Below are 13790 nucleotides of genomic sequence, written 5' to 3' on the forward strand. Positions count from 1 at the left end.
TTTAAAGTTGTCAAATTGAATGTACCTGTGATTATTTTATTTTAAATTTAATTATAGATATTAAATAATTTTGAGATTATTTTATTTCATATACAAAGTGAAATAGCTTATTTTTTTTTGTTGTGAATTTGTTTTGGGGTATTGCTCGTCACACTATGGGAGTTGGTCATGCCGAAGTTGTTACTTTAATGATATGATGGGAGATATTGAAGACAGGCTAGTGACTAGAGTGATATCGTAACAAGATACTTGTACTAGAGAGCTAATTATGCTCCGGAACCATACAAAACGAAGTAAAAAAAATTTGGAAGAAATTAAACAAAGAACATTCTAAATTACTTCACTTAACAACTAAGCCTACAAAACTCTTACAATTCCTCCTATTTACAATAACACTACCAAAATCTTGAAGGAAATCAAATGAGGCACAATAATCCAAATGCAACATTGCATAAGACTAGCTAGCTAGTACTCCATAATTAATAAACATAAATTATCATGACTAGTGGTTGAAATTAAATAAAACTTAGAATTTTGAATGGCGACTCTGATCTGATCGTCCGAGAGATAAGATCAATTGGAAGGGACATGGTAATATTTGCCTCTACACATACACCTGTAGACAATGGGACAAGATTCAGCAATGGAGCATGCAAAGCTCACCATTACTCTCTTACAAGGGAAACAAGGTCCACAAGCATGAGAACAATCTGGTAAACTTGATCCTGTTGGATACATCTCCATTCCTAACACATCATGATCTCCTTTTTTTTCTTCCTGCAATTCAATTTGTCAAAATTGTTTTATAAATGATTGACAAATTAAAAACATCACTTATTTTGAAACGAACGGGAGGAGAAGTAATAAATTACCTTAAGGTGGACATGGTTTTGATTGTCCTTGTATGTTCCTTTGCCATGATAGGAAACTGAAATTTATATAAGGAGACAACATTTATTTACGCACATAGCAAAAGGCATCAATTGCAACATTAATGTTTTTGTGTAAGTACTAGCAATTGTGTCTATGCTAATTTTTTTAAAAAAAAAAAAAAACTAAATTGAGATATACACTTTTATTATATAATTTATTTTACAAAAAATGGATGATTGGATATATGCTTATCAGGGAAACTTAACAGTTTAGTTGATTGACTATCGAGAAATTTTTACTTTGTTGATAAGATTTGATTCTTAGATCGCTAATTCAATCCTACAAAGAACATATGGTACCTGAACAATTTAAATGAGGGCCCAATAACGAGCATTAATAACATATAAAGAAAAAAAATGGATTTAACTTAACCTCTAAAGTTAGCTTATGAGGACAGAATTGTTCAACTCATATTAAAGAGACCACTCATCCCTTAAATTAATCCTCGATGTGTAACTCTTCATAAGAAAGCTCATACCTAGTATTATTTTCTGCTCAAACTAGTATACTTTTAGAAAATATATATATATATATATATATATATATATATATATATATTATACACACGCATATTTTTTTTCCTCCTATCTCTCCTTGTTTTTTATTATATTTGAAAATAAGATAGGATAAAGCATAGGGTTGGCACTTACAATGATATGGACGTAGGCTTTGGCTAGAGTCAACCAACAACATTAAAACAAGAGTAACTAATGAAACACTCAAAATTCCAAATGTATTCACCATATTCTTTTAAGAATCTTGAAAATTTGGTGCAAACAATATTTTTTTTTTTAAAAAAAATATTAACTAATAAATAGTTGGAAGATGGATGTGTGAAGGAAAATATTGGACCAAACTTGTGGACTATATATATAAGGGAAAATATAATGAAATTCGAAATGAAAGTGGGGTGATTTTAATAAATGTAGGATATTGTACACCTGATGAACTTCACATGATACACGCCTATTTTATTTTCAAAAATTCACAGGTTTAATCCCTCTAGGTGTACAAATAAATTTTATTTTAAAAAAAAAAAGTTATAGTAGCAAGAAAAAGGATAAAATGGATATCTAAAGAAGAATGAATTTTAAGTTATAAGTGCGGATCTGATTCTTTTTTTATTGGTCAAATATGTGGAAATTTCTTTTGATATAGGTAACAGTGAGATGCAATCTCAGGACCTTTATTTGCTCTGATGCCATGTTAATTAGAATAATCGTCTCATCGAATTTAATCTAAAAACTCAAGCTATTAGAGAAAATACATTTTTATTATCTAATTGTATTCTCAACTACTATTACTAAAAACAAAACAAGAAAAAATCACCAACTTCACTTAACTATAGCTCGTTCTAGGCAGGTTTTGATCAAAACGTACACAAGCTTTATTTAGAAAAGAATTTAAGGTTTTGAAACATATTATTTATTAATTCGTCATAGTCTAAGATTTCAAAATAAAAAATACGGCCTATAATTAAACTATGTAGAACTAGCTGTCGTCATAGTCTAAGATTTCAAAATAAAAAATACGGCCTATAATTAAACTATGTAGAACTAGCTGTTTTTTTTTTTAATTTATGGATCAGCTAATTGTGATTTTTATTCTTATTTTAAATTTGAATGTATATTAATTATTCAAGGACTAGAAAATGCCAGTATTCAAACTTTACCAATGGTTAATGAGATAGGTGAATTCCTTACAAGGTCTGGGCAATCCTTCTTTTTTTGAGCTAATTTTTGGAGTGTGAGTTAGGCCTAAAATATAATTTAACATAGTATCAGAGCAGGATCCGTCTCACCCGATGATGGGGTCTCCAATATCAAAATTGTTCATGCACCATATGTTAAGCAATGAATGGACTCTTTATAAGGTTTGGACTGTCTTTCTCCCTTAGATCTATCTTTTAGGGTGTGAATTAAGTCTAAAACCTAATTTAACTACTCTGTATTTATATTCACAATTTTTATGTTTCGTCAAAGTTAGTATAAGGCAAAAGACACAAATAGAAGATCATTGAAGAAAGGGTCTGGTAAAACGTGAAGGTCTGAACTTTGGAATAAATGAAGTTTGAGCATTTATAAATTTTCTTTTTCATGCATGCCTTTAATTAATGTATATTTTCCCTCCTCCCATGTTTCATGTCTTATTAATTTACTGCACCTGCAAGAATAAATCTATACCAAGTACAATTTTTCAATTTTGAATCTCTTTGAGATTATATTACAAGAGAGAGAAAAAAATACCAAACAAGTCGAGTCGAGTAACAATTAATTTGACAAAATTAAGCTCATAATATTATAAAAAGAAGTAGCTTAAAGTAGTAATGTAAAACAAGAAATGTATGTAGAGAGACAAGTTTTTTTTTTTCTTTCTAAGTATAAATATGTGTTAATGAAGTATCTATAACGTAATTCTCAATACCAACCATCATAAAATATCCAATATGCATGGAACATGATAGATAAAAAATTTTAATTATCACTATAAGAAATAATTAGAATGTTTTCTTTGTACATACTCTCTCCGTTCCTATTTATATGTCATCATTTTAGATTTCTCGTCTCTTAAAATGTTGAGTGAAATTACTATTGTACTCTCATTTAGTGTTATCTTGAAGTCAAGTTTTCAAACGAAGGAGTAATTTACTTTAATTAACTAATTTGACCAATGAAAATAGATTAATTATTTAAGTTTTCTATATATGGGCAAATGTATAGCTTCAAGGCTAATAACTTTCAAAGGGTAAAATAAGAACAATATTATCATTATAATTTTGTGAAATGATAAATATTAAAAACTATCTATTTTTAATAAGGACGACAAATAAAAAAGAACAAAGAAAATAACACATAAGCAATGAGATTTCCCAAATAATATTTGGAAAAAAATGGCAAATAATGTTTGTCCATACAATTTGCCATTATTTGGCAAATATTTTTGGCAAATATCCCAAATTCTCAAATACAAGTTTTTTTCTAATATTTGGGCCAAATCTCATTATTTTGGATCTTTTGAAAATTAAATTCTTACCTCAAACTTTTATCTTTTACAAAAACACCCTCTATAGTAGTTGCTTGCGTTGTATTACATAATCTTTTACGTGGAAAACCAAAATAGTGATGAAATATTTACTGAATATTAAATAATGATTTGATTGTTGATGAAAATGATGAAAAATTGGCTCAAGGTAACAAAATCACGTGTTTTGTATACTTTACGATGTATGGAATGATGTTTGTTGCACTCACTCTAAATTACAGCATTGCTCTAGTGTCATGGACACTATTGTTATTGTTGTAACGAACATCCAATTGACTTGTAATACAAACCTATAGTTAGTTTTGATAGTTTTTAAAACTTATGGGTATAAATCATATTTTTCTAAAAAGGTGAAATATAATTTCCAAATCCTATGCCAAACACATGGTAAAATTTCACCAAATTTTCTCAAATAATATTTGTCAAAAATATTTGAAAATCTATGGCCAAACGCTAGCTAAAGTAGAAAAACAGGTTTACACTTTACACCATTATTCCAAACTTGTTTCAAAGTAGAAAAACGGGTCATCAAATAATTTTTTCGTGGAGCATAAATTTATATTTTCATTTTAGCTTTTAATATTTCAAGAGTTACGTAAGTGTATTCTTAAAAAACTTACGCACTACTAAAAATAAGATCGATTGCTGAGGCAAAAAAAAAAGTAAAAATCAACCTATTTAAAATGTAAATTGTGCAATAAAGGCTAGAAATTTTTTTGGACAAAGTGTGATTGACTAATGGTAAGAAACTGATTTGATATGTACTGATTATTACTTAAGATCCGACAATTTAAAACAGATAGATATAATTCATAAATTTCTAATCCTAATTCCAACTCTGCCAGCAATGAATTTTTTTGTCTAAATTAGCCATTATTATTATTAATATATATATATATATATATATATATATAAACAGTTGAAGTTATGGCAAGCTTACCTAAATACCAACAACAGCATACCTAGTATAATACGCAGACGTTACCCCTACCTAAGCAGGTACTGAGGTTGTTTTGGATAGATCTTCAGCTTGCTCAAACACCATTGTCACGAGAGAGAAAAAACACTATAGTTTCCCTGATTTTGATCTCCATTTCAGACAGATACCTCAAACCATAGAGGTTGTGATTCTCCCAACTCAAATTAAACTTCCCAACTAATTAGCTTCCAAGACTAAATAAGAGTTAAATCGATCATTTCAAGGACTAGAAAGTATGAAAGGAAAAAGAATGTTCAACTTCACATTCTTTATATGACAAAGACTAAAGCTTTAACGTCTAGGATAAGGTACAAGAAAATATTCTTTAGACGTTAATCATTAGTAAAAGGAAGGACCTAACGAACTAACTAACCATCAAGTTCTTACAAATGGATAGACTAGCAAATAACTCAATGCAAAATTTTATAGGATCAAATTCAGAGAGAATAGAAGAACATCAGGACCTTACATCAGATAAACCAATGTTGTCACAGAAGTATTTGACTCACTCATGTCTTATGGAACAAACCTGATTGTAACGGTAACTGCCAAACGGAATTAGTTATCAACAAGATCTGTCGAATCCAATCAGCTTCAAATTGCAAGATTGATTTTTGCATATAGCCTACAGCAGTTCAGACTTCTCGTCAACACTGACTGTGTTTTCAGAATACAAACTGAAAACAGAAAAGCAATACATGTAATGAACTAGAACTGAAAACTGAGAAAGATCTCAGCACCTTTTGGTGTCAAAAATAAACAAAATCTATAAAGGAGCCACAATTTTCTTGAGCTGTTCATACAAATCAGGCATCTGATCCTTGTAGGGCTGCACAAAATAATCTATGAATCTTGTCTCATTTAAGCTCAGAGCATAATAGAGATCCAACTTTCTCCTCTCAACCTTCTTTTCGTCCAAAATATCCAATACTTGCATCCGAGGTACCACCCTTTTTTCCATACTGAAGACCAATATTGCAGGATGAGAAACCAAGTAAGCAGTTCCAATACCAAGTTCCTTCATGAAAAGATTCAGTGCTTTATGAATTCTAACTTCCGAGAGGCCAACACAAAAAGGTAGCTTCCTGAACATCTTGAGTATATCATCATCAGACCATCCAAAACTCCTAAAGATTCCAAATTTCTTTTCCAACTTAGACTTGTTTAATGAGTTTAACACTTGACATCCATAAAGAAAACTAGAGGAATCCCGTGGGACTCGAAAATCGTTCTCCATCCTATGCAACAAACTTTTAATCCTCTCAGGATTTTGAGCAAAATAACTGGGATTTCTAAGCATGAGTTTTTTAATTCTCTCATCAGGAACACCATAGTTTTTCAACAACAATATATTAGTCTCAATAGTATGATGAGCACGAAAAGAAAGCAGCCAAGGAAATCTCCTTAACGCCTTAACTACATTTTCGTTACTACCCAAAACCCTCCTCAGGAGATCAATGGTAGGTCTCAAATGAGTATCTAAACCTCTATCAACAATTTGTGAATCTTTAGCAATTACATCCACCAGGTCCGACCCGGATAATCCCAGATCCATAAGGCACTGAAATTTGGGTTTTAGGGTTTTGGAAACATCACGAAATAGTAATTTGGGAACACTAGAAACCATTGTTTTCATCTGGGTGTTGTCGAATCCAGTTTGTTTCAAGAAATTGATGACTAAATCAGGATTCTTTAAGTTTTTACGTGAAGTTACCTTGGAGGATGTAGATGCAGCTTCTTCATTGGAGAATCCGAGAGAATCAACAAGGTATTTAACCAAGAAATGGGTTGGGGCAGGAGCTGCGGTTGTTGAGTAGAGATACTGATATCTGAAATTGAAGGAGGAAAAGAGGTCTCCAAAGCCATTGCAATGAAATATGGAGCTGTGAGTAAATACAGCTATGGCTTTCGCTCTGATAAGCATTTCTTTTGCAATTTGAAGAGTATACCAAATCAACGGAAGTTTATGTATACTTTACTTTGTAAAAAAAAGAAAAGGAAAAGGTTGATATACCGAACTTTGTTATTTAGAGTTATACAAACGGTTCATATATATTCTGTCGTTATAAAATGATTCACATATATCCTTTATTTAACTGAACTTAAAAAATTAGTTTAAAATTTATTTTTATTATTTTTAATTTTTAAAAAAAATATTTAAGAATATATATGATTCTTCTATCAAAGTTCAGGATATATTTTAATTTTTTTCATACATAAATTATTTTTTGACTTCTTTTATTATAATTATTTGAGTTTATTTTATTTTTTTCCTTCATTCCTTAGTTTAAAGAAAAAAAATTTAAAATATTTTTTTTGTCTATATTGTAATTTAATTTTTGTATTCGAGGAAAAAATTTTGGTCATCTACGATAAATTTTACAAGAATATTAGTAAAACATAAATAAATTTAATTATCAAAATAATAATTCTAAATTAGTTATTGAAACAAAAAAAAGTTAAAAAATATGTTTGATGAGGATTAAATTTACTCATATGAGATTATATTTTTTAGAAAAATTAATAAAAAGTTAGATTAAAATTATATTTTTTTCATCTCCGTTTAGAGAAAAAGGGTATATGTGAGTCATCTGTTCATAAGTACAAGTATATATGAGTCACTTTCATGACAAGGGTTATATCAGTTCTAAATGACAAAGTAGAAATGTATATCAGACCCTATTTTCCAAAAAAAAAAAATTAAAACGTTCTTGTCTTTGATTGTTTATTAAGAGTCTAATATTTTTACAAGAATATGAGGTTATTATGACATGTGCTAAATCAGAAGTATATCTAAATTTAGTTAGTCAAAGTAGAGGGTGCTTAAATTACGAGTATATCTAAGTTTAGTTAGTCAAAATAGAGGGTGTTTTTAAGGCTCTCAACGTGTCTTTTAACTTGATCTCATCTAATAAATATAAAACGTGGTTTCATATATAGATTTTCGAACTTCTTTTAACAATTTCTGCATTTAGTTATCATTTTCAATCACGAATGATTGAGAACTATTCTATAACAAATGGAGTAGTTATAATAGACTTATTGGTGCTCACATCAGATGAAGGGTAAACAATCTTGTATGGACAAATGTAGACATAGATTTGTTCTTTGGTTAGCTGCAGATGGAGGCTACAGACACACCCTCTATTTTATTTTATTTTTGCAGATTGTTCTTTGATCAAACAGTTCGAGATTTGATTGATCAAATTGGCTGGGCATACAACTTCAACTACAAACATGTTTGATTTGAGGTAGCAATAGTTGAGATGAACGCAAACTGGACTCGACACCTTAGAGAAATACTACCTACATGTTCCATACTGACTACACCATAGGGCAATGAGCATCTAAATTTAGCTTACATGTATAACAGATGAGGCAATTCACCGCCTTGCACTTTGCTCAACATGGAGAAGCAAAACAAGAGCACAAACTTCAAGTTTGAATAACAATTCACTTAGGAATTGGGGAAAAGATGATGGTTGATTGTAAACACTTTCATTCATCTCACACCAAATGGTAAGATGAAATCTGAACCAAGAACAACAAATGGTAAGATGAAACAGTAATTCCGCCAAGTAACGAACAGTACATTGTAAAATTCAACAAAAGAGCTATCTTGTGATCAAGTGAAGCTAAATTCAATATTGTGAGAATAGAAAGGCTTCTTCTCATTGACTTGATCAACAATGTCCTAGAGTTGCTCGGAGTCATTGACTATGTACACAATATGGTAGGTAACTAATCACAGAATATACTGAAGTTTCCTATCGGATACTCGATATGATTTTCATTAAATTCAAATATAATGAATCTAGATGTGGAAAATGTAGACACATATTCACTTGATATTCTAATAAGTATACTGCTCGCGAGTACTGGTAAATTCAGTACGATTTTAAGCTTATGATGAACTAATAGCTATTGGAGAACTTGCACCACAATACATTTTTGAAAGAAATTTATAATGATGGACAAATATCATTCAAGGCAGAAAAGTGTAGCACCAAAAGGAATATTAACTGGACGGCTACATGATTAAAAAAAAAATTACTTACAGTGTGCAAGCTCTGATTAGTAACTCTAAATGTAACAAATGAACATGGACCAACTACTCAAGGGTTCTTTCAGCTCTTATTAGTAGCTCAAAATTTTACTTAGAACCGTTTCATCGCCCCCGCCCCACCCCCCAAAAACAAAAAAGCTATGGAAGTTACATGAAGAACAAGCTAATTAGCTACTATCATTTGCAGAAACATAATGTATATGCTAAGCACCATAGTATGATGAAAACTAGCTTGCCAAGCATTTGACCAAGACCAGAGTGAATTAACTACTTAAGTATTGCTGTTATACCATGAGGATGTATCGCTTTTAACTCATTATACAATAATTTTGTGGGGTATATTGCTTGTACTGAAGTAAGTTGGGTGTTTAAAATACTAGAGATACTTAGTTGAATGATTGGTGCTTTTTTTTGGAAAATATGTAGGTCACTAGAAAACAAATCAAGTTTGAATGGCAAAAACACTCCAATGATATTTTGCTTTATCAGGAAAAAAATGACTTTTGGCAACACCAGACAATATTATTCGAAATACCAACTGAAAAAAGAAAAGCAACAAAACATATTGACTACAAAAGGATAAATTTTTAAAAAAGTCGAACCCTTAGTGCCAAAAGTGAAATAAAACTATCAAGGAGCCACAGTTTTCTTATGAATTCATACAGATCAGGCATCTGATCCTTGAAAGGAAGCACAAAATCTCAATGAACTTACACTCTATTAACCACAGAACAGTCAAGACTTGCATCTGAGGCTCCACTTTTTTCCAGACTAGAGACCAAAATTAAAGGATGAACAAGCTCTAGCTCAATTAATCATTTTCTTTCGAAGACAAAGAGGAGGAAAGTATTCTTCTTTACTTGTTCCAAATTGAAGTACATAGAACCTATGAATATATTGTCTTTCAGAGTATTTTCACGTTATCATGTATTTATATACCAATTAAACATAGAGAAATTTTAATATTTGTTATTATTATTATTATAATTACTGTTTATATATGTTAAACTTAATTCACCTTTATTTTTTTTGGCAAGATGATGACATGAGTGGAGCCTAAATGGAGAAACATGGTCATTGAAGATTCATGTAGCCGATGTCAACTTGTTTGGGATTAAGGCTTAGTTGTTGCTGTATAGTTTCTCATATATAATCTTAACAAAACCAGGACAACAATTCACTTAAAGTCAATATTTTTCCATATAGCATCCTAGCTACTGTCAAATGAGCAAAAGGTAAACTGGTAGCAACTAGCAACTATAGCACATAAACAAGGAAGAGAACTACAAAAGCAGTTGACTTTATTCTCTCTATTGATATGTCACTGCTGAATCCTTTAAGAGGCATACAACAAGAAAAGAGAAAACAACTGTGTCATTTGTACTTGCCAAAAGCACCAACTGAACCTAAAAAATCTCAACTTGTTTGGGATTAGGGCTTAGTTTGATGTGGTATAGTTTCTCATATATAATCTTAACAAAACCAGGACAACATTTCACTTACTTGAAGTCAATATTTTTCCATATGGCATCCTAGCTACGGTCAAATGAGCAAGAGGTAAACTGCTAGCAACTAGCAACTATAGCACATAAACAAGGAAGAAACTACAAAAGCAGTTGACTTTATTCTCTCTATTGAGATGTCACTGCTGAATCCTTTAAGATGCATACAACAGGAAAAGAGAAAACAACTGTGTCATTTGTACTTGCCAAAAGCACCAACTGAACTTAAAAAATATAGCCGTCTTCTTTCTTAATCTACTTACCACTAGCACCAAAAAGCGGATAACTATTAACTAGCAACAAGTGAACTAACAGTAATGCAGATTTGAAAGGTAATCTGATCAAATAAATTCACTTTGCCTTGCTGATAACAAAGATTACCCTGACGTCCATCAAAAGAAATAATAAGATTAAATAGTATCTATTTTCCTATCCTCTTGAGGTACAAATTATACAAGTTGGGCAGTTCAGCTTTGACCGGCAGCACATACTTGTCCAAAAACTTTGATTCAGGCCATGTCATAACTGTGTAAAACTCCTGCCTACTCTTTATGAGATTCTTTTCATTGACAAATTTCCAGATTTCATACCTGGGCATTAGTCTCTTCTCCAAACTGTACGTTAAAAGCGAAGGGCGAGAAGCTATGTAAATAGACTTGAAACGGACTTCCTTCATCAAAAATGTCAATGCAGTCTGAATTCGTGCCTCTGATAGGGCTACACAGTAAGGTAGCTTTTGCAACATGGTGAGAATATTGGTGTCAGACCACCCAAAACTCTTGAAGACTCCAACTTTAGTGTCTACTTTCTCTTGACTCAAGTTAGCAAGCACACTAACGATGTGGAGAAACACTGCTGAGTCGGGAGAAACACCAACTTCCTTTTCCACCCTATGCAACAATTCCTCAAGCTTCTTAGTACTATGTTTAAGAATGCTGGGATTTCTAAGCACAATATGCTTGATCTTATCATTTGAACAGCCAAAAGATCTCAACAAATTCAGATTGGCTTCCATAGTTCCACCTTTATAGTAACTAATCAACCAAGAACATCTCTTTATAACCCTAACCACATTTTCATCACTATCCAATACCTTCTTAAGTGAACTTAAAAGGGGTTTTATACTGTTATTTAATCCTCTCTGAAAAAAAGCCCAATCCCTGAAAAGGACTTTGACTAACTCGGGACCAGATAACCCTATTTCAGAAAGACAATGTAATTTGGGTTTAAGGGTTTTTTCAACATCATAGAATAGCAAGTCTGGGAACTTGAAAACCAAGATTTTGATTTGGGTGTCGTTAAAACCTGTTTGTTTCAAGAAATTGACGCATAAAGCTGGATTCTTGGAGGAATTAGTGCGGGTTACCTTTGCGGATGCAGAAATAGCTTCTTGTTTAGAGAATCCGAGTGAGTTGATGAAGTACTTCTCTGTGAAATCGGTCGGCACAGTTGCCACAGCCGTTGAGTATCGAAAGAGAAACCCATTACCCACAAAGTTGAATAACACAGCTCGAGCTTTGACAAGCATCCTTGCAGAAACCCAAAACTGGGCAACACCTTCAAGGGTTTATGGTTAATTCCATATTAACCAAATTTAGAAACACTTATTTAGATTTAAAAAATATTTTTAATTAAAAATTAAGTATTTATCAAATTAGTAAAAGTGTTTTTTAATTGGATTAAACAGGAGGAAAGCACAAATTTGTCCAACCTTAAAATTGTCAAAACACAAAATTGCTTTTATTTAAAAGTACTTTTCTAAATAGTTTTTTTTAAAATAAATTATTTTTAACAACAATGTTAAACACGTTTTGAATGTTTGAAAAACCTTTCATTTTAGTTTTTCTTTGAATGAAGTTTGATACTCTGTAAAGATAAATTACATTATTTACAAAATTATATTTATGATATCAGAGAAAATCATAGTGAAAAGTACTACTCTCTTTATCCAATAGTATTTGTCTACTGTTAATTTTGCATCCTTTTAAAAAAAAAAAAACTAAATAGGAGGATAATTTTTCTATATCACTTTCAAATATAATAATTATAATGTCTTGAAAAGAATAATAGGAGATTATAATTAATGATTTGAGTAAATTAGGAATTAAAAGTAAAATTATTCATTAATTTCATAAAATAGAGAAGTATTGTTCGACATCTCAAAATAATAGAATGGACAACTGTTATTAGACAAAGGGAGTATAATTTAAAGAAAAATTGTATAAAAAAATAAATTATTGATTCAAATTAAATGTTATAACCATGGTTTCATTTAATAGTAAGTCGTGTCAAACAGTTGTCATTCATCTTTCTCTCCATCGAATCTTGCTCGCCACTCTTTCTCTCGCCTCTCTCACTTTATACAAACACAAATGTAAATTGTGCTTGTACAAAGCGAGAGAAACTGTATATACAAATATATATGTTCGTCCTATACATTTATAATTATACAAATACAGATCTTCCCGTACCAGATCTCTTATGCATTTTCTTACTTTATTCAAACACAAATTATACAAATTACAACGTATAATTTATGTTGTGTAAAACAAAAGAGAGAAAGAGATTTGATCTACAAATATTTATTACAATTCAATTGGATATAAATTCAAATTTAATGCACACATATATAACACAAATATTGATACATATACATAGTAGTTACATATATCAACTGAATTAAGAGGCTGTCAGCGATTTATACAAATGAGAGATTGCTAGCCATTCAAATAAAAGGTTGTCAGATTCATACAAATCTGATGTTCCAAAGCAAACATAAAGTTTGCTATGAAACGCAATTATACAAGCTATAGTATATAAATAAGGAAAAATGCACAAGTACCCCCTCAACCTATGCCCGAAATTCCAGAGACACACTTATACTATACTAAGGTCCTATTACCCCCCTGAACTTATTTTATAAGTAATTTTCTACCCTTTTTAGCTTACGTGACACTAGTTTGAAAAAAAAGTCAACCATAGTTGGGCCCACAAGATAGTGCCACGTAGGCTAAAAAGGGGTAAAAAATTATTAATAAAATAAGTTCAGGGGGGTAATAGGACCTTAGTATAGTATAAGTGTGTCTCTGAGATTTCGGGCATAGATTGAGGGGGTACTTGGGCATTATCCCTATAAATAAAAAAAATTATGTTTACTAAACCTAAAAATCACTTCAATTTAAATTATGTTTTTACAAATGAGAGCATTCAATTGCTCAAATTAGGTTTAAATGAAAAAGTGAATTTAATTATATTAATTAAAAATAAT

General features: G+C 30.9%; 3 protein-coding genes across 3 annotated transcripts; all 3 read right to left on the minus strand.

The window, feature by feature from the left end:
* Window positions 1-294: 294 nt before the first annotated feature.
* Window positions 295-5574, minus strand: LOC101266023 (protein EPIDERMAL PATTERNING FACTOR 2). The gene is made up of 3 exons (XM_004237819.5): window positions 5484-5574; window positions 873-928; window positions 295-777 (listed from the first exon to the last, which is right to left on the minus strand). The coding sequence occupies exons 1-3, from the start codon at window positions 5572-5574 to the stop codon at window positions 574-576; spliced, it is 351 nt and encodes a 116-aa protein (XP_004237867.2). The 3' UTR covers window positions 295-573.
* On the minus strand, window positions 5531-8126 carry LOC104647140 (transcription termination factor MTERF5, chloroplastic-like). The gene is made up of 2 exons (XM_010321841.4): window positions 5695-8126; window positions 5531-5579 (listed from the first exon to the last, which is right to left on the minus strand). Exon 1 carries the CDS (start codon window positions 6876-6878, stop codon window positions 5721-5723), a length of 1158 nt encoding a protein of 385 aa, XP_010320143.1. The 5' UTR covers window positions 6879-8126; the 3' UTR covers window positions 5531-5579; window positions 5695-5720.
* A 2720-nt stretch (window positions 8127-10846) lies between these two features.
* Window positions 10847-12376, minus strand: LOC101266630 (transcription termination factor MTERF6, chloroplastic/mitochondrial). The gene has a single exon (XM_004237820.5). The coding sequence runs from the start codon at window positions 12048-12050 to the stop codon at window positions 10944-10946; it is 1107 nt and encodes a 368-aa protein (XP_004237868.1). The 5' UTR covers window positions 12051-12376; the 3' UTR covers window positions 10847-10943.
* Between the last annotated feature and the right edge of the window lie 1414 nt (window positions 12377-13790).

Source organism: Solanum lycopersicum, chromosome 4, assembly GCF_036512215.1.
Source record: "Solanum lycopersicum chromosome 4, SLM_r2.1".
NCBI classification, from domain to species: Eukaryota; Viridiplantae; Streptophyta; class Magnoliopsida; order Solanales; family Solanaceae; genus Solanum; species Solanum lycopersicum.

What these genes read in the sequence shown, in the direction of transcription:
- LOC101266630 (XM_004237820.5), bottom strand. Translation starts at nt 12,050, where the DNA reads ATGCTTGTCAAAGCTCGAGCTGTGTTATTCAACTTTGTGGGTAATGGG.
- LOC101266023 (XM_004237819.5), bottom strand. Translation starts at nt 5,574, where the DNA reads ATGCAAAAATCAATCTTGCAATTTGAAGCTGATTGGATTCGACAGATC. An exon ending in GCAGTTACCGTTACAATCAG is followed by an intron (nt 929 to 5,483) that starts GTTTGTTCCATA and finishes TATAAATTTCAG; the next exon opens with TTTCCTATCATGGCAAAGGA. An exon ending in AAAACCATGTCCACCTTAAG is followed by an intron (nt 778 to 872) that starts GTAATTTATTAC and finishes ATTGAATTGCAG; the next exon opens with GAAGAAAAAAAAGGAGATCA.
- LOC104647140 (XM_010321841.4), bottom strand. Translation starts at nt 6,878, where the DNA reads ATGCTTATCAGAGCGAAAGCCATAGCTGTATTTACTCACAGCTCCATA.